At 37.8% G+C, this 21,198-nt stretch overlaps 3 protein-coding genes across 4 annotated transcripts; 1 reads left to right on the forward strand and 2 right to left on the reverse strand.

Moving 5' to 3' along the window:
* Window positions 1-281: 281 nt before the first annotated feature.
* Window positions 282-10,852, reverse strand: gtf2e1 (general transcription factor IIE, polypeptide 1, alpha). Its single transcript, XM_088083061.1, has 6 exons — window positions 10,655-10,852; window positions 9,153-9,448; window positions 8,382-8,539; window positions 4,241-4,436; window positions 3,684-3,913; window positions 282-1,577 (listed from the first exon to the last, which is right to left on the reverse strand). Exons 2-6 carry the CDS (start codon window positions 9,440-9,442, stop codon window positions 1,123-1,125), a joined length of 1,329 nt encoding a protein of 442 aa, XP_087939187.1. The 5' UTR covers window positions 9,443-9,448; window positions 10,655-10,852; the 3' UTR covers window positions 282-1,122.
* Window positions 10,853-10,974: 122 nt separating this feature from the next.
* rabl3 (RAB, member of RAS oncogene family-like 3) lies at window positions 10,975-16,101 on the forward strand. The gene is made up of 8 exons (XM_042496742.2): window positions 10,975-11,075; window positions 11,670-11,761; window positions 12,863-12,992; window positions 13,075-13,189; window positions 13,461-13,611; window positions 14,663-14,734; window positions 15,123-15,161; window positions 15,287-16,101. The coding sequence occupies exons 1-8, from the start codon at window positions 11,030-11,032 to the stop codon at window positions 15,341-15,343; spliced, it is 702 nt and encodes a 233-aa protein (XP_042352676.1). The 5' UTR covers window positions 10,975-11,029; the 3' UTR covers window positions 15,344-16,101.
* Window positions 15,216-20,471, reverse strand: LOC121950664 (granzyme B-like). 2 transcript variants are annotated; one of them, XM_042496741.2, is made up of 6 exons: window positions 20,192-20,371; window positions 18,072-20,048; window positions 17,697-17,844; window positions 16,705-16,846; window positions 16,172-16,438; window positions 15,216-16,007 (listed from the first exon to the last, which is right to left on the reverse strand). In XM_042496741.2, exons 2-6 carry the CDS (start codon window positions 18,127-18,129, stop codon window positions 15,855-15,857), a joined length of 768 nt encoding a protein of 255 aa, XP_042352675.2. In that variant the 5' UTR covers window positions 18,130-20,048; window positions 20,192-20,371; the 3' UTR covers window positions 15,216-15,854. The 2 variants fall into 2 exon arrangements, with proteins under 2 accessions (XP_042352675.2, XP_087939189.1); XM_088083063.1 differs by lacking the exon at window positions 15,216-16,007 and adding an exon at window positions 20,457-20,471 and having other exon boundaries at window positions 16,163-16,438.
* Window positions 20,472-21,198: the final 727 nt, after the last annotated feature.

The raw sequence follows: 21,198 nt of genomic DNA on the forward strand, positions 1-21,198 counted from the left end.
AAGTCATAGCAACTCTGCCTTTTAACAGATCTAATATAGGTCTATGGTTTAGCATTAAGTCATATCAAGACACACAAGCATGGAGTGGAACATTGAGGTCCATCTTAAATAGCTTTGGGGTATAATTTTGTATAATTCAGAGCACCATCCCCAGAGTCTGTCTCGTCTACTATCTGAGAAGACAAATGTCACAGTGCCCCCTTACTTTTAAACACTGCATTGCTTGTAAGTGTATATGCTGGTACACAATACTTTCTCTTATCACTCTTCGTATACATGAATTCATATTGCTGTACTGCAGTATCTTTTTATTACAGATTGTTCAAAATAACAATTATTTTACTGTAAACAGGTCACCCATATTGTTTCTCTTGTATTCAATATATGCCTGAGATGAGCTTTTAAATCTAGTCTTCGGAAAAACTGAAAATATTTGGCCCAACACCAGAAAGACAGCAGAATGTCAGGAGCATAACAGCAGCTTCAGTCCTTCAGTGTCACACTGCCTTCATCGCTGCAGTGCTGCTACGTCTTTTGGAGGTGCTTGCAGCCAAACGCACAATCGATGTAGTTTTACATGAGAAAGAAAATAGACTTGAGGCATAAAACATACACTTGTGTGTAGACAGCTGTATTGATTAAATTTAAAGTGTATCTGGTCCATCAGATCCACGAGAGACGCATGACTGGAAAACAAGGCTAAAACATGACTGGTGTAGACGGCATATTCAACTGAAATAAAAATAAGACTTACGAGAAACAAATTGGCACTCTGTGTACAAGCTGCAGCTGGCAAGCTCCCTTCTGGTTTGATGACATAATAAAAATACTTGGGCTAGAATACTAAAGGTGTGATCGCTTAGGCAACACTGTCAGAGCATGTCCTTGGTTCTCATGAGCATGAAGCTGACTGTAAATACTTCTTGAGCAGCATCTTCTATTCTTCTTGAGAAGTTGTATCCACAATAATTTCCTCAGACATCACCACTAACAGTGTGAAAGAGCAGAAGTATATTTTTGGAAACTCATAGCCAATCCATTAAATTGTTTGAAACTGTGTGTGTGTAAATGTCTGCATGTATCAGTGTGTGTGTGTGTGTGTGTGTGTGTGTGTGTGTGTTTTCAGAAGTACATGTCTTGGAAGAGGGTTTGTCCCATTTCAATGTAGGCCTCCTTCTCCTGTGAGGACATCTGCTCCACCAGCTCTGGCCTCTGGCTGACCTCTCGGTATGAGAACTGCCGGCCTCCCACCATCACCATCGGTTCATCACCCACCTCCTCAAACTCGTCGTCGTCGTCGTCCTCCTCCTCGGCGACCCGATGCTGAGAAGTTGTTGCAGGGGGAGGACCAGATGGAGATTCATCATCTGATTCGCTGGTGTCGCTCTCTGAGTCGCTGGCATTAGTTGTGGTGGAGGTGAGCCCCTTGTTAGCAGTGCTTGCTCCACCTGCGGCTGCTCCTGCCAAACTCCTCTTCTCATGGATGAGCAGGGCACGCATCACTTCCTCGTTTTCATCTACCTGACCGATTCCATGACCAGCTGCTCCATCCAGGGCTCCAGGTACAACATCTCCACCTGTGGAAACAAAACGAGAAGTACATTCACTTCTAAAATCATTCTTGTAACTTCTTATGGAACTTTAGAACATCCTTTCTTCTGAAACTTGAGAAGATTTAGATCTTTTTTTCCTCTAGAACTTTGCAAGATTTAGGATGTCTTCTGGAACGTTAGAACATTCTTTCCTCTACAACTGTAGGGCATTTAGAACATTCTTTCTTCTGGAACTCAAGAAGTTTTCTTCTGGCAGTTTACAACATTATTGCTTCTAAAACAATACAACATTTAAATTGGAATTGGAATTTCAGAACTTCCTTTCTTTTGGAACTTTTGAACATTCTTTCCTGTACAAACTTCACGACATTTAGAATACTTGCTGGAAATTAAGACGTTTTCTTGTGGAACTTTACAACATCATTTCTTCTAAACCAATACAACATTTAGAACTTTTTTTCTGGAATTTCATAACATTATTTCTTCTGGAACGTAACATTTAGAGCATTCTTTACTCTGAAATTTTAGATCAAGAACTTACTTTCTTCTAGAACGTAAAAGTATTTAGAACTTTCTTTTGGAACTTTACAACATTCTTTCTTCTGGAACTTAAGAACTCTCTTTCTTCTGGAATTTTAGAACATTCTTTCTTGTAGAACTTTACAAAATGTAGAGCATTCTTTGTCCAGGCACTTTAGAACATTTAGAACATTTTTAAACAGAGTCTGGAACAAGATGAGACTTAGCAAGCATGCAGGACACAGTGATCCTGAAATCAAAGCAGTTAAATGAATTCAGGCATCATTAATTTCATTATTTACACTTCTGTAGTTTCCACTGTGACATGTCAAAATTTCTTCCACAAAAAAGCACTGTTTTGCTGTGTGAACTACAGACATATGATTTAAGACATTTGTAATTTAATAAGTCTTAAATAGTTATGGTAGAGGCAGTCTTACTGAAGGACCCTTCTGTATCTCTCTCCTCCTCCATCTTCTTTCTCCTCAAAATGCCCAACCCCAACTCAGCGCTACGCAGCAGCTGAAAAATGTTTTTCCCTTTTGACTTGTTTGTTGGTTTGTGTGATTTGTACTTTTTTAATCAAAAACTCTATTGTACAATGTAAGATGCTTTGTACCCATTGACTTTCTACTCAAATAAAAAGAAAATATATCCCCTTCAAATGTCATGTCTGTTTCAAGGCTCCAAAGGCCAACAGGATCATTACAAACAGATGCACAGGAACACACCTCAGAGACAGGACGTTGGGTAGGCATAACTGCAATTTCCACAGGAATGGATTTTTATTAATGAGCAATCCTTGCTCAGCCATGCACTAATCAAGCTTCTGATTACTTCAATTAAGCAATTATGGTTCAATGAGAGTCTGGCCAGGCCCGATTGCTGCATGCCCTTGGGTGGAGAAGCAATGTCAGCATCAGATAGCTTGGTGAAGGACCACTCTGACACAGGAAGATAACTTTTTTTGACCACAAAGAGAGCAGGGATTGAAATTTAAGGTCGTGGAGGAGCAGTCAAAGGTGTGGGTCTGGACTGGGCTTGTCTCTGTCCATCCCAATCATCACCTTATTACTGGAAAAACCTGTTTATTCAGCATGCCTTGCCGTGGATAGGGGATAGCATTTATGATTAAAGACAATGAAAACGGCATCTGAGAATGGAAGGGAAATTAATGCTGAATTAAACATTGTCCAACTCATGGGGTGGGAGATCTTGTGATTATGGCATTTGCTTGAAATAGGAAAAAAAAACGCACCAATGTGGCAAAACTTTGCACTAGTTCAGCATTTCTTATGGGAAGTCATTATCTAAACTGTGAAGGATGTACATTTTTGTAAGGCATCTAGATAAACATATTTTAGTACATTAAAGTCTAAATGAATTCTGGAAGTTGATTTCTTTTCACTATGGTAGCCAAGATGGTGGTAGTTGCATGCAAAAGTATACAACTCTATAAACTCCAACTCACAAGATTAGATCAGACCTCAAAATATGGGTCTGATATTGATGCAACCTTTCAACAAAAAAAAAAAAAGAAAACTTTTTGTCAGCAGAATAGTTTGAAAGCTAAAAACGAGTGATTAGTGTTTGAAAGAAACCCTGACTTACGGTTCTTGAGGATGTCAGGCTCGCTGTAAGCACCCTGCACGGTGCTGTGAGTCAACCAGACGGGCCTCTCTTTAGGTGCCTTGCCTTCATTGGCCTGCTTCTGCTGATCCTCCTGCTCCTCCATGCTAATAACCACGTTCTGGGTATACAGGTCAGCGTAGGACGAGCCTTTGTTAGACCAGGCTTCACGGTGTGGGCCGCCTGAGTTGGTTGCTGCAGCACGTTCACGGCTGGGGGAAAGATTAAGTAAATATCCTTTAAACAATGATCAACAACAGTTTAATAATATGTGCGAACATGAAAAAGTGAGAGTGTGTAATCACACTAAAATGTTTTACTACTATGGTTTGACAGAATAGAATTTCACTGTGGCACAAACAGTTATTAAGTTGAGCCAGTGTCACTGAGACCATTATTGCACTTAACGGAGGTGAACTCTCATGTGTTGTCAGGGAAACTGCTGAAGGATGTGACTCTTGAGGATTGCTGTGATGCTGACTGGGAGGAGTAAGTATTGCTAAGTTGCAAGCAGTTTGTGAGGTTTGTCAGAAGCTGACCTCTGTTTGAGAGCAGGAATCTCAGCAGGCTCAGGCTCCAGCAGGTCATGGGACAAGTTAACGTCTTCAGTTTCCCGTAGCAGCGCATAGATGGGTTCAATCTGCTCATTAAAGCGCGCAACTAGTGTTCGGCCATCAGGACAGACAGACGCATCCTCCTCTACCTCAGTCTGGCAAAAGGTGCAGCGAAAAGTACCTGTGGGTTAAGAAAGAGCTATGTTTAAAACAAGTAAATGGGGATGTTCTGGTAATTAAACTGGCCAAAGAACAAATCATGTACTGCACACGTCACACATGGTATGAAATTGGCTATTATAGAGGTTTTTTTGAAGTCTAGAAGCTAGAAGGTAGATTTATTAGTGATTTTTTAAACAAAGTTTAAAAAACGAAATTACATACTATTACATACTACTATACATGTCGACTTTTACAACTGTCATTGTGGATTTGTAACCAATGGCTCAGTTCCAGTTACCATTCAATAACCAGCTACAAAGTGTACCTGTGCCCAAAAATAACAACACGTTGTTGTTAATGACACTGCAGGCTGATCTTTTTCTGAGGATAATTTTTGCATTGCATGGTATTTGTGAGGGCTTTGGGATCTTACACATACACACACACACACACACACACACACACACACACACACACACACACACACACACACACACACACACACACACACACACACACACACACACACACACACACACACACACACACACACACACACACACACACACACACACACACACAGCTTCCTACCCAGTAAGAAAGGGCATATTTGGCCATCTGCTTATCTGGCTGACTTCAGTTTCAACAATTGGAGCTGTTCCAGCATTACACAGACCCAATGTCTGCCTTGTGTCTGTCCGTGTGTAGCATTTGAAACACACTGTATCTATGCATTTTAATGACATTCACAGCACTCATAAATAAAGCAACTTGCTGGACACAATGTAATTAAATTCAAAGGTTCTGATGCCAGAGGTATTGTTGAAAACAAACCAAGTGGATGTAAGAGGAAGAAACTCTTACAAATCTTCTCTTTTTCAGTAACACACATCTAGCCATCATCAAACCTCTCAAACTACCTTGAAAGTTGCTCTCTAACACCATGAATATAAAAATGTAAAATGGATTTTTTCACCTATTAATGAAGGCATTGTATTGTTCAGTAACAAGGTGCTCCATATCACAAACCTAGGTTGGGTTTCACCATGAAAGTGCTAATATTTGCATTCCTACAAGTCTGAAACAACCCTCAGAGAACATCAACTGATCACATAAAAAAATGGTAAAAGAAAGTCACATTTTATGCACAACTACAAAGCGATTATTTTTTAGCCAAAAACTGGGTGCATATACATGTCAGGTGGAATGACTAAAAAAAGGCATGCATGTCCTACAAAGAGATGAGGGTACATTCACATAGCAGAGTGTGAAAAGCTCAGAGCTAGAGGGTTTTCAGCTCTCCTTTGTGGGTCAGAATGAGCTGGAAGACCATTAATGTCATTTCTCATCCCTGTGAGGTTAAACTGAGTGTTGCTGGCCCTGAAGAAGCAACCAGTCCATCAGACAACCATTATGTAAGCTCCAGGTATTCTTTTTGGCAGCCCCTGTCAGTATGCAGGGTTACTGCTTCTCAGAAAGATTTAATGCTGGTTGAGATATGTTGAAACAAGATACAAGTGCAAAGGAATTGTAAGATTTTTATAAATGTGTCACCAGGGAGTTGCTGACAGTTCTAAGACAGTACCATGAAGCTGGGAATGCTGCCATTTACTGTGGCTGTCAAATGTATAGTCCAGCCAATCTGTAGCTTGACCCAGGGAAAATTGCAATACTAATCATTTAAGGTTTTATGTGACATCTATATAACATATTAATAGTATACCATTATATACTTTGTGGATCAAGGTAAATTCAAGGGTTCAAAATTTGGGGCCTTCATATAATTTGACTATACATACAGTTTTTTGGGGTGTTGTTTCATATATAACCATCAGATATGAACTGGTCTAAATGCACTTTGGGGGCTCCTTTACCCCAAAATGTCCTTTTTTGAATCCAAAGTCAATCAAATTAGGCTAAAAAGCATATAATCATTCAATTTTCTGCACATACAATCATACCTTGCCTATATATACCCTTACATATCATGCTAGGTGGTGATATTGTATTTTCTTTCCTCAAATTAATTTTATGTTGCATTTCAACCTACACTGTTTATGAGCAATAATCCCTGATAATGAGGATACTCCCACTTGGCAAGTTGTCTGAAGTCCCTTAAAACCCCCTGAAAGTCTTGTGTTTGCCGACCTCTAGTGGTTTAACTTCACCTTGCTACAGTTGAGCACAGGTGGACTACAGGAGCGGGTGTTTGACATCACTGTTGCCACTGGGTACACAAACTACACATACCAAGGATCCTGGGATTGGTCAAAGGTCAGACTGGCTTTAGACTGTCAACCAGTGTGTGGGCAGGAAAACACTGATTTTCAGCCTGCTGGAGTGTTTAAAATGCATGTGTAGCTCTGTGTTTCCTAGCAACAGTGCTGGTTGACAGGTAATCAACCTTTGGACTGGCAGACAATGTAAGCATGGTGCCTCATTCTGAAAGATTCAAGAATGAACAGTTTATGAAAGAAGACAGTTTAGAGGAAAGGCTCTCTTTATAGAATGGGAGGTACACAATCCTCATCTCAAGCACAATACCATATGGTTGCTAAATGGTTTAGTACTTAGTGCAGATTATAATTTAAAGTGTACTTTTCTCTGGCCTTTAAAACAAAACCTTAAACCATTGCTATAATAGCATGAATACCGCATACACCTAAATGCATAAATTGTAACTTTAAACACAGAGATAATATTCCTTTTCATCTGAGAAAGTACTGGTGACTTAAATGAGTTGGTCATGCCTTGGTTATGCCAATCAATTTATGATTTCAAAACCAAGCGTGAATCTACATCGACCCTAATGCCATGGAGATTTAGCTTTATCATCCCTTCGAAGTCTGCATATCCCCACCCACACTCTGCTTAAAATGACTCACACTTGCTGGTTGCTTCTGTTACTCACATGCCAAACACAACATAATGGCTAGCTCCAAGTGAGTGATGTGATGCCCATTTAGAAGCAAGGATTTGGACAGCTGTCAGCCCATTTGAGGCGGGGTGAGAATCCCATTTTACTTTTATGCCTTTTGTTGTGATGGCAAGTAGTTTCAAATACGCTTAAAGGTCCAGTGTTTAGGATTAAGGGCCATCTATTAGCAGAATTGGTAAACAAAATCATAACTATGTTTTCATTAGTTTATAATATACATACAGAGCATGTGCTCTCCAGGAAGTCTGCTATGTTTTTTTACAGTAGCCCAGAGCGGACAAACCAAACACTGGCTCTAAATTAGCCCATTTTTGTTTCCACATTGGCCACTATAGTTCTCCTACATGCTTGTTTCAGTACTGCAACCTCACTGCTAGATGACACTTAATTCTACAAGGTGGACCTCTAAAGACAATTTTCAGTTTGGGTTAAAAGGACCCATTTGATTGTACCTGAAACCTAAGAAATTTTCATGTTGCCACAACTAAACTAACTGTTTAATTCGAGGTAATTAGCCACACTAGTTAATATATGGACTAGATTATTTATCACTTATTGATGAAGAGTCAAAGGTAGGATGAATTTATTGTTTTTCCTTGTGTCTTATTTCTTTTTAAAATCTTTTTTTCTGTTTTTTTGTATTTCTTTTGCTTAAGTTGAGACAAATGGTACTTGAAGCAAATTTAATGACACTTTGATAGATTTTATATTGGCAAGTGACAAAAAGCCACAACCCGCAAACCACTTCATAGCATGGGAACCCAAATAGGTCTTGAGCACATTCTCCTGATTTTTTTTTTTTTTTTTTACCAAACTCAGGCACCTCATCTTGTGCAAGTGGCATTTAAAGTTAAAATACTTGACAAAATGGTAGTGCATTCATTTGACTATGTAATACTATACATTACTGTACATAGTAAACTAAAATGTTACCAATACTGCCTGAATATTTTTTCATATTCAAGCATACTGAAGTTAACACCACTTAACACAGCTGCCTAATTTGTTTTTTTGCTTAATGTTCACCTGTCATAGGGTCAAACAGCTGGTTGGCCTCTAGGTCAGTGAAGGTGGAGAAGCAGCAGGGGCACCGGAAGGAGGCACGGTTGGTGGAGTCTCGCTCGTCTGTCTCGATGCGCCGTCGCATGTGATCCAGTTTATATTTGACCACGTTGACCAGAACCCTAAAAAAAATATCAGGTTCACAGCAACAAGCTGACATGGCAGGATTCAGCGTTTCAAATGTGGATGACTAAAGAAAATCTACTTAAAATGATGCTGAATAATTGGGCGCCCAGTGGCTCAGTTGGTAGAGTGGGCACTCCATGTATAGAGGATATGTCCTCGTTGCAGCGGCTGCAGGTTTGATTCCGGCCTCAGCCCTTTGCTGCAAGTCATCCCCTCTCTCTCCTCCTTTCACACTATAGCTGTCCTATCTCAAATAAAGGCAAAAGCCAAAAAAACAATCTTTAAAAAAAATGGCGCTGAATAACGAGTGCTGACACTGGAATGCGCACAACAAATGTATGCTATTGGGTCCCTGTCTCCTGGATGGTTGACCATTAATCCAACCATGCTCTGACACTATCTCATAGAGGTAAACATATAGGGGAATATTTGTTCAAATCAAAAGGAAAGAGGTTAGAAAGTTATTGATTTCTGACAGAATGCCCCCCTGCCTCTTATGCCTCCAAACCTACAACTGCAAAACTCCATCCAATAATAATGGGAAGTTGTTGAGTGTTACGGTGTGTGTTTCCTGCACTGCTGCGATGCATGCCAAAAAAAATTAATCACCTGTAGTTGATGAAGTAGTAGTTGTGCCTTGTTGTTTTGCCATCAGGGGCCGTTTCCACTCTCATGCGGCACTTGACAAACTTGTCTGCCTTGAGGGTGTTGAGTACAGAGCGCAGCTGCTTGCGATCAAACTTGAGCAGCTCCAGCATGTCCTCCTCACGTACACATGGGTTGCGAATGAGCACATCCAGGGCCAAGGCATGTTCCACCCCATAGAAGCCCCTTACAACCTGCTTGGCCAGCCGTTTAAGTGCTGCAGGGACCTCGGTCAGTAGCTCTGGTTCTATCATCTTCTTCTGTGGAAAGAGATGACACCTGTTGAGTTAAAAGCTGAGATAGCAGGCAGTCACTATCTTGGAACAGGGCAGGGGAGGGGATAAGTGCTAGAGACTTGGTTAAGCATAAATCAGTAGGTGGGTAACTAATCACTCAAAGCTTGAGAGGGAGGTTAAGTCAAATTTAATGGGAAAAAAAGGATGGAGTAGTATGATGAAACTTGATGATGGAGATTTGAAAGGAGAAAAGATTATGTTTTTTGAATAACATTTCTTACTCTTTAGTTAATACTTTCCAGGTTTCCTTAAATGTAATACCGCTGCTACAGTGGTGTACCACTGTAAATTAATACATGTCTATTGATGGGCTGGCAGATTTTGGAATCCACCAGCCACAGAGTCAGGTGGGCAAAAAACATAAGTGCAAACCCTGCCTTTATTCAATGTTAAATTATTCATCTGCAATCATAATTCCATACTTTATTTAACATATTTTAACTGTGCAAAAGGGTTTGAAGGTAAAATTATTCTTTATACATTGTCTTAACTGTGCAGTACTTGGGCTACAGCAATACTCTGTGCAATTATACAACTATACAATATTCTTCCCAATCTTTAACATATATTTAACATGTGTTGCACATATAATGAGCCTATATATGCTTATTCTTATTCAGACTTGTGTAAGCATTGCGCTGATCATTGTAGCAGCATACTCAGCACATTATAGATACTTGTATTTCTAAATATTTAACACACTAGTGTTAACATTGCACATATTTCTACATTATATTTTTACATATTTCGTACTTGTACCTTATTTCTAACTCTAAAATTCTCTATGCATTACATCACTTTACAAACTACAATATCCCCTCGGGGATCAATAAAGTATTTCTGATTCTGATTATTGCTTAGCGCCAACATATACTCAATGGTTATTAATACTGCCAGACCTAACAACACTGCCAGCTTAACCAACTAACTGTAGGATAGTGGCAACTTAAGTAGCTTAACGTTAGCTAGCTATCTCGAAGAAAGACAAAGAAAAATAACTAATAACACTAATCAGTGACGTTAAAGTTATCTTCACGTTACCAGAAGGCCATTGTCGTCTGTTATCTCTACATTAAGCTTGCCGGTGTTAGGTTATGTTAACGCGACTGACCGAACTTGAAGTTAAGTTAGTTTACAAAAACCGTTAGCCGTTTATAACGCCAACCTTACCCGATACTCTTTAAGGTTATGTTCCCACAACACGCCAAAGCCACCACTTCCTTAAGTCATTTCAGAGTGCGCTGACTTTTCTCTAACAAACACAGCTAAAGATTACTAGACACATTTTACTTCTAAATATTCAGACTGCTAGGTTAGCTAGCATGCTTCATATTTGGGGAAGGCAAAAGGCAACGCCGGAAAGAAAACGGAGACCGCAACAAAGCATTTTTCAATAGCCAATAGAAGGAAGTGATTTTTGATTGACATACATTTTGACGAATGACTATGCTTCCTGTAGTGGCTTTTTGAACCAATCATATTTGATTTCTAATATTTGCAGGCGGGGTTTCCACTGTTTACTTCCGGGACGCCGCTGTCACAAAAATGGCTTCTCTTGACAGGGTAAAAGTATTAGTTTTAGGAGATTCCGGTAAGTTAAGTCCAATTTTCGCACTCAGACTCTTTCAAGAACGTATGTGCTTGTTTGTAAACACATTTGTTTATCCTAAGTAAACATCAACTGGTTTAGAAACCCTGTAATTTATAATTTTGGGATCCCAAACTCTTGCCAAAGTCTGTTGCAGTGGCTCTGGAGACCTGCATACCTGGCGCAGCATAACTGTCAGTGCGTTCAGGATAAGGGTGGATCAGGAAATCATGCTTAATTAACAAGCAATAATTGCATATGTTGGAATGTATTCACAATGGCCACCCCTGCCCACCTAGGTGGTACTTTTTCGTGCTAGAAAACTGCTTATTTTAAGACAAATTAACACTGAAAGTTAAAATTTTGTCGAAACATGTTTGCCGAACTAAGAAGTGATACCCAACAGCTCGTTAAAAATATATACGGATGGACCACAAAGTTTATGCTATGATGGAAATAAAGGATATGTTACAGTGACATGTTTTTCAATAGTAAAATCGACAGACATTATGTTGTACCGTACAAAATGTGTGTCCTCATGCGTATAGAGTTCATACCGATCCCATCAAAATCCACCCACATCTCTTTTTTTTGCAGGGGTTGGTAAATCCTCCTTGGTCCATCTGCTTTGTCAGAATCAGGTGTTAGGAAATCCATCGTGGACTGTTGGTTGCTCTGTGGATGTACGGGTAAGCAGGTCAAACACCTAATTTACTAAATTTCATTAAGATGAGGTCTAAAATGATGCTGCTTGCCAGTAGCAACCCATAATGTAATAACTGTGCATGCAGTTATTTCAAGCTCATACTGTAATCAGCACATAATATAAGAAAACTATGAGGTCATAGTATAATAACAGTTTTGTGCACAATGTTATAAATTATATGTAAAAAAAAAAAATACACCATGAAAAAATCATTACATTGTAAGAAACACAAGAAAAAAAGTTGAATGGTTTAATAAATTCAGCACATGGTGTAATTAAACAAACTTAGCAGTTAAATGCAAGTGTAGTCTGCTGATTTAAATGTGTTTTATCACAGGCAGCTAGGAGGATAAACTGTGATGTTTATAAAAAAAATAAAAGTTGTTGTTTACTGATGATACTTTATTGATGATTTTTCAGTGGTTGTTAATAATATCAATTGTATTTCTATAAGAAAGGCTTGTCCAGTTTGGGGGGCTATCTCTCATTTTTAGCTTTAAGACAAAAGAGTGGTTTATGTTTGTTTGCATGTACTGGCTGCAATGTCTCAGGGCACAGGAAGAACACATCTGAATTCTTAAAATATGTTGTTTTACCCTTTAATATCCTCTGATAACTGAAACTACTGTCTTGCAGAAATATAGTTCAAATTAATACCTGAGCTGCCCGTGTGCTAACATTTCTGGCTGGAACATAATTAACTGATAAAGCTGCAGTAAGTTTCTTGCACAGAGGCACAGCAGAATGCTTGCAGTGATTTACTGCTTTGACATTTCTGGCATAAACAATGCACAAGCCTTTCTGACAGAAAGCATTATTACCTAACATTTCTTAATTTTCTCACAAGAACATGGTTGAACTTACTAGTTGCATGTGACAAAAGACTTTTAATTCAACATATTATATTTGCTCTCAAATTCTCGGGGGCTTATGTTGATGTTGTTATGTTATGTTATGTTGTTACTTTTGCTCTATTGATGATTTAGGACACTCATGTTGGATAAAATTTAGTAAAGCAATCACATGTTACAGATGCGTTGAGGACTAAGAAAAATAAAGGTTCAAAATAACTATTCAAACACAGGTCCAAGACTATAAGGAGGGAACCCCAGAGGAGAAAACCTACTACATTGAACTCTGGGATGTTGGAGGATCTGTTGGCAGTGCCAGCAGTATCAAAAGCACCAGGGCTGTCTTCTACAACTCAGTTAACGGTAGAGATGATTCCATAAGAAATGTGAAATCATTGGGCTTGATATTATTTAGTTGTGTAATCTAGGTTTTTTCCCCCCCCAGGAATTATGTTGGTACACGATTTAACAAATAAGAAGTCCTCTCAGAATCTGTACCGCTGGTCACTAGAAGCTTTAAACAAGGATTCTTCTCCAACAGGAGTTATTGTCTCAAACGGGTAAGTAGGCACAACATCATTGTGTTGTTTATTTTCACTAGATAGAAAATGTATACTCAGTTGTAAGAGTGAAAGATAATTAATAATGAATGAATACATTGGAGGGGCGGCACGGTGGCATCGTGGTTAGCACTGTTGCCCGATGACTGCTGGGATTGGCTCCAGCTCCCCCGCGACCCTTATGAGGACAAGCGGTTACAGAAAATGACTGACTGACTGACTGAATACATTGGATACTATGATGCTGTGTCATATGCTTCTCTCCCTGCAGTGACTATGAGAGAGAGCAGTTTGCTGAGAACCCAGTGCCTTTGCTGCTGATTGGTACAAAGTTTGACCAGATCCCAGAGAACAAACGCAATGAAGTTCTCACTCGGACAGCCTTCCTGTCTGAAGACTTCAATGCAGAGGAGATCAATCTCGTAAGTTGACTTTTTCCTTCTTACAAGCCCTGATTTGTTTCTACAAGCTCCCTTCATAGAATCTCTAATAATGTTGGCTTCAACTATGTTAAAATGAGAGTTTTTTTTAAAATACAAACATGGGTCTCTGTCAAACAAGTGTTCCACCTAAAGAGATGAGATGGACGCAGCTACAGTAGCCTTTGCTATAACTGTAAGGATACGGTCATATTCACCTTCCATTCACTGCCAATCATTGCAGACTTTGATCAATAGCAACAGTATGTGCGGAGAAGACATCAGTCGTTTTTACACAGAGATTGCACTATAGAGCTTCTACAAAGCCCCCTCTTTATGCTGCCTTTGCATTTTTACAAAATCAAACTGGATCATGCTATTGATTGTTGCTATGTTGAAGCAGATCTTTGATAATATTGACCATGAAAAATAAACATTGCTTCACAATGAGAGATGCTGCCCAGCTGGCAGTGAGTCAAGAGACAGGTATGGAACATAAGAAAATAGTAAATGCACCAATGACATCATATTCTGCCATATTTCATCAGGGAGATAGCTAACATTAGCAAGCTAGTTTTCACATCTGGCATTGCCCATATTCAGCTCCAATTGAACCTCGGCAGGTGATGATGACCCGCCTGCAGTTGCTAATGTGTGGCTGTACCCTGACTAAGTTTTCTTATTCATATACCCTTCAATGATACACAAGTCAAGTTATTTGAATGGTGTTAATTATTCAAATATAAACGTGGTTTGTCACAAAAAACAGAAATGAAACAAACAATAACATTTCAGCCCCTGTATGTATAATCTGAAAGTCTGTGACTTTTGAGACACCATGGCAGATGGCAAGACACACCAAATTTTATCAGGATTGTTTTGTTTTTTAAATAAAATTAAAATAAAATTAAATTAAAACCATACACCATCAGAGAAATTTGAAAGAAGCTATAATCACACACACACTCTATGCATAGCTGTAAGATTTTACCTGAGAAAGAAAAGGCTCACTTTCTTTGAAGTTTGCGGCTGAAGTGCTGTTTTGTTTTCTCAGGACTGCACAAACCCGAGATACCTTGCTGCAGGCACATCCAATGCAGTGAAGCTTAGCAGGTTCTTTGACAAGGTGAGAAACCCAAAGCTCTGCAATGCCACACACCAGTTATTTCCTATTTCTGTAGAGATTGTCTTTACAATAAATACACCATGTAAAGGACATTGTTATACATATACACACACACACACACACACACACATATACATAGGTGTGTGTGTGTATATATATAATATATAATTAATATTTAATAATAGTCAACACTGACATTAAGTTGCAATGATGTGAAATGTATGCAGTGCTTAAATAGTAGTGTTATGTTAAAATTTAATTAATGAAAATTTAATAAATGAAACTTTTGTTTAATTTTGTTTGTTTGTTTTTGTTTAAGTAACTGAATTTCAGTTTTGTATTTAAAAAAAACTTCTGCCTCTCACTCGCAACCCCAATCTCTCATCAGGTAATAGAGAAAAGATATTTCACGAGAGATCCCAGTCAGGTGAGTTTTTAGATGTCTGTTTTGGTACGAGGACATTTTCAACAGGAAATCATATTTCAGTTGTGATTGACAAGAATTTTATTTTGAACTGTTCCTTTAAATCAGCACATTTACTTTTTCTGCAGATGACAGGTTTCACAGACAGAAAACGGTTCAACTTCAAGAGTTTGCACTACGACTGACGAGCTGTGAACACGACAGCAGTGGTCTGTGGTTTAACCGTAATGCCTTTAGGCTTTAAGACCACAAGTGAACCATCATACTTCTGACTCACTTCCTATAAACCCTCCACCACCACACGTTGTTTAATTTCTCTGCCTTTTCTTCTTTATGGAAATCCTTGAGTACTGTTTCGTCTTCTGTTATGTTAAGACTTGAAATTGTTCTGCAAAAATAGAATTGTTAATAAAATAATTATTGGAATAATGAACGTAAATATGAACATAGTTGATAAAACTTGCACATGAATCTTGGGAAAGAGAATTAAACAGTTTTCTTAAATGAAGAAATAGGCTTTAGTGAGATGTTGTAGAAGGACATAGCAACATGCTCTTCTTGTTCTTTTTTTTCTATTTTTTTTCCAACAAAGATCATTAATTCTTCAAATGTTTGCTTTACTAAGCCATGTTATTTGTCAAGCAAGTTAAGAAAAAAATCATTTTCGGCCTAAATAGGGGCTCATGCAACATTCCCCTATCCCATCATCACTTTCTTAATCCAGGGCAGAAAGAAGTTGATTTTAGTGAAGACATGGGGATACTTGGGATTGTTGCAATCATCTGCCAAGGTAAAAGCCGTTATTCCGACAGGCTTGCTGTTGCAGATGAGCGGTCCGCCGGAGTCACCCTGAGGAAAAAGCAGCAGAGAGAGTTTAGTAGACTGTAAAAAAAAACAAAAAAAAACACTGTTTGTTAATTAATTAAAGACTGTTTTCTCCGTGTTTGTTGCATTATTGATTTGTTTTGTTGTATATAATGGTTACTTATCTGCTTCCAGTACTTTTAGATTACCTGGCAAATCCCTCCCTTCTTTCTGGTAAACTGGGTGCATATCATGTGATCACTATTGAAGTATTTTTGCCATATTTTTTTGCACTCAAAGATGAATTGCATCTTCTCTGTCGTCTCCTTCAGTACTTTTGAGGCAGGCTTTCCGGGTCCAGGTTCAGTTTGGCCCCAGCCAGCAACAGTACAGTTAATGTTGGCAGGGATTTTCCCATCTTTCTTTGGTAGTTGGATGGCCTTCACATACCTATTCAGCGTGGCATTCTTTTTTAACTGTGAAGGAAACCACAGTAGAACAGCGATTATAATTTTTCACACATTTCAATGCATTTTTATGTCCTCTTAAAGCAACACTGAGATTTTTTATGTTAAGTTTCTCAACTGCACACCCGCACCCGCTTTAGAGCAAATGTTTGAAATCTCCCTGCTTTAAGTCTAAATGACGGAAGAATGAAACTGAGCAGCATCCTTAAGATTAAATATTTTACATAAATTATTTTACAAGTTTTTACATAAACTTTTAAACTGTTTTAGTTTACCTGAAGTAGCATGATATCATAATCGTATTCTCCAGTGAATTTTGGATGTTGATGGTACTTGGCCACTTGGATCCTTTGTTGGCTTTTCTCTTTCTTTCTTATGTCATGAGCTCCAAGTACCACTGTCATGGCCTGAGAGTCACTGAAAAAAGGAATAAATAATGTAAAAATATTTAGATTTACTTGATCAAAAATCAATAACGAAGAACCCCTGGTAAAAAATAATCATTCTGTCTTTTCTTTATGTGCTTATATTAAATATGATATATCATTGATACAACATTAACCCTTTGATTTTTGAAGTGACATCACATTTCTTGTGCAATTTTCAGACGCGTCTTGCAGGTATTGAATAATCCTGAGCAACAAAGTGCAATTTCTTTCAAAAACATGAAAATCTGGGTATGAAATGTTTCATGAGGTGCAAGACACTAGTAAATTAAGAGAATTATTTTTAAAAAGCTTTGGGAAAAAAGGGGGGTAGGGGAAAAACTATATTTATAATGGTCATAATTACATATTTAAAGTTATAGTATGGAATTAATTTAATTTTTTAAGAACTTTATGCTGGTCAATTCTTTGCAGGTTTTATTTTATTTTATGTTTTTTTTAAACTTAAAAAACAAAACAAAAACATTCTTTTAGAACTAATTATGGGGTAATTTACTTGTCCTTTTTACTCATGTCTCTCTAATGTTTGGGTCATTTCTTCTTTGCTGATTGCCTTCTTCCCATGCTTTTGAAGGAAATCAAGCCAATTTGCTCAGGTTTTAAAGGGTTACACATGTCAAAATAAAGGCTATTAAGTAAAATAAGTAAAGTAAAAGTATGTAAACTAACAGCATTAATAACTACTAATATTTTGGAAATGACTAATATTCAGTTATTGAAAAAACTATTTTAATTCAACCCATTAATTAGTTAATTGATTGTTGCATCAAAAGCTTTTTTCATGCCATTCTGGGTATCTGCTTTATTGCTTATAAACTCACCTTTTGCAGTGTGCTGCAGTTAAAACAAAGTCCTCCCGAATAAGAAAACCGCCACATGAATGGTTTTCACGAAACTGGAGTGATGCCATGTAGGGTCTGGAATGAGGCTTTGAAACCTTGCCACCCACTATGCTGCTCTCAGGAGCCCCTTTAACAAGAAGAGAAGGTTTTATAATAAACACACTACTAAAAACTAAATTCTCAACAGCCAAATTGATATTATTATTATTATTATTATTATTATTGCAGAAGTAAAACAGCAAAATAATATTGCAGTCATAGTAAAAATTGTCTGCTATTATTATCAAGAGTATTAAACAATATAGTCACTTCTATACTGGCAATACATTTAAAAGGAATTTAATTTAATCTTACCAGTGAGGGAGAGCAGCTGAAAGAAAAATATGATGCAATATGCGTGGATCATTGTCATTGTGCAGTAGCAAAAGCTGAACGTTGTGTCTGGCTGTGCCCCCGAACACCACCACCTCCTTTTGTAGTCAAGCCTCACACAACGGAAACTCTGTGGGCAGGTGTCATTCTTGCACAGAATCACACCTTTCTTACTGCAGCATGAGCAAGACCCTCTCAAAAATACCAGACATATGTTGATTCATCATCAGTAATATAAATGTGTAGTTATTCACTATATAACACTCCTTGGGTCTTTACATGTGAGACTGAGATTTTATGTTAAGGTACAAAACAATAATGCATCCTCAAGAAAACTTTCTAAACTTGATTTGAATGCGCTGTGAACATGAGTTTAGGTTCTGACTACTTGAACCATCTATTTCTTGCCCTAAAAAAAAAAAAAAAAAATCAAAGGTCCATATTTGCTGTGGGTAATCACAAATATATTAATGCTCAACTACCTCGTTTTCATCATAAGCTACATTTACTCTAAAGGAAGAGAGTCGGGGTGACAGGCAGGTAAATGTTTGAGTGGAAAACTGTGTCTTAAGGCTGCAGTGACCACAATGCAAACACAGGTAGTCACACCTCCCACACTGAATTACACACTCACATCAAGGTCTAACGTCTGTCCTTTGTGTTTTTTTTCCTGGAACTAATTAATCTGATGTTTTTTGTCAAAAGACAGACGTATGTGTTTAGGATTTAACTTGTCTTATGTGATGTTAGCATTTTAAGTACTTTAAGATGCCCATTTAAGCTAGTATTAGTTCTTTATTTTAAATTTTAAAACTTCAGCAGCTAACAAATGAAAATGTTCTGCCAATTATGCCAGTGGAGATTGTATTTTATTTAAACAAACACTTGGCCGGGGAATGTAGAAGAACTAACTCTTCAACACATGTCTTTTTATAAACTATCATGGCACAGGTGTTATCAAACACATGAAACAAAAAAAGAGCAGCAATGGCTTTTGAAGGGAGCTGGTAAGCAGCATATGCTGTACTGTCTACTAACCACTAGATGGAGCTATAGGCATTTTGTGTGCAAAAAAAACAAAACAAAAACAAAACACTAAAGAAAGGAAAGCCCAGTCCATCAGTTTAACATCTCAACTCACATTTAAAAATATCTCATAAATTGTAGTCAAAAAACATTCTAGGTTATTGAGTGTTGCTATGGTGGTGCTTTGTTTTCCTTCCTATCAAGGAGGGATATGTTTAGCCCTCACATGCAATCAGGCAGAACAACAGACACAACACCTTACAGATGGAGGGGATATTCACAATACATTTGACACGGCACAGCAACATGGCACAATATGCAAATTTGTGGATTGTGTATATATACTGTATTATATATACTGTGTATAGACAATTTTTGATAATTAAACTTAACAAAACAGTGTTGATGGCATTCCTCACCTTTTACTCTGATTTCATACAGGTTTTATTCATAGTGGGGAACTCACAGGTTATAAGTGCATACAATACACTCCCACAGGCCTTTTGAATAGGTGGACCTGATGAAGTCTCTGATGTGTCCAGTGTTATGTGATATCGGAGCTGGATATTAAAGGATATTATGAGTTTAATATTGTATAAGACTCTATCAGTTGAATAAAAAAAGATTGGGAGGCTATGCTGATAAGGCAGATGTTTTTTTCTTAGTGCTGGTCACAACAAAACTCTTAAAAACACAAGAAAGAAAAGATGAAGAGACAGAAAGTCGTACTACAGCTGGGAAGTCAACAATTCACTGATGGAGCACTAGGAGTGCACTATCTGTGCAAAAATATGATTATAAACCCAAACACACTTGAAATAAAATACCACAGAAATAAAAATGTGCCACCACAAACCATGTTACCGTCTAGAGTGAGCATACTCCCAGCAACCTGACCACACCGGCGAATGGAGGACCTGACTAGCTGCAGCACTAAAAACACAAGGAGACAGGAAGTTAAAACTACAAACTATACAAAACCAACTCAATGCTAAACAATAAAAACAATACAGTCAATATGGTTAAAATAGGCAATGCTAAAATAAAACTAAAATAATTGTCAGTCAGTGCTTCACCTCTATTTTAGCCATCGGTCACAACTTTTTGAGTCTTTTCTTCCAGAACCACATGGAGAATGCAAACAAAGGACCTTGTCTGAAGCCAACAGTCTCACCTGTTGCCCATCATCCCACTAATCAGCTTCCTGGCTTTATCTGATAGGTTTCTAGCCTCTGCATGGTCCAAGTGGCCCTCCGCTACACAGTGTACAAATGAAACAGGTGAGAAATGTAAAATAAATACATAAAAAGTAGTTTAGTTACCAGGAACTTGCAAACTCACTCTTTCAGTGGCCTCCTGTGCAGTTTAGTGAATGGTTAAACAGCTTCCTTAATAACAGGAAGATGTGCTACAAGTGCTATGAGGTTTCTATGCGCATGACCCCATCCTTTGCAATTTGGCACAGAGGGGAAATTGCACAACAAAAGGTGCAGCTGTATATCACAAACATAGTAGTGCACTGGTAGAGATGTATTTAATACGATGGAACCAATATCCAAACTGAAATTACTGAAGCACTCTGGGTTGCTTATTATTTTTTTCTGCTAACTGTACATTCTCAACAATAATAAAAAAAAAAATAGCATAGGCAGATATTAACAGATATTAACAGTGGCAATAGTGATATTTTCTGTATGCAGTTTGTGTGCTTGCTAACAAATACAGGGCACAGATTTTTAGGGGTGAATAGGATTTTTTTTAACTAATAGATACCATCTTGAAACTTCTCAATATGATTACTTACAGTAATACAATATTTTATTTATTATATATTTTATTTTTTTGTAATTCGTGTTTTCTGAAAATTGTATGTTTAAATATGCAAATGAGGCATTATCTAATGATATATGCACTGATTTGCATACATTTCGAGACCAAAAATATGAACACTGGATAGTCAGTTTCAAAATTCTAATTTCATTTTGTTTACATATTGGAGCCAGAGGTTTTACTGAGAGAAGTTTGGCTATCTCTTCTTTTCGTTCCATAAATCAGAAAATACTGTCAATAACAATTAAAATAC

This window comes from Plectropomus leopardus, chromosome 10 (assembly GCF_026936395.1).
Source record: "Plectropomus leopardus strain MGB_pleo_1.0 chromosome 10, ASM2693639v1, whole genome shotgun sequence".
Taxonomy (NCBI): Eukaryota; Metazoa; Chordata; class Actinopteri; order Perciformes; family Serranidae; genus Plectropomus; species Plectropomus leopardus.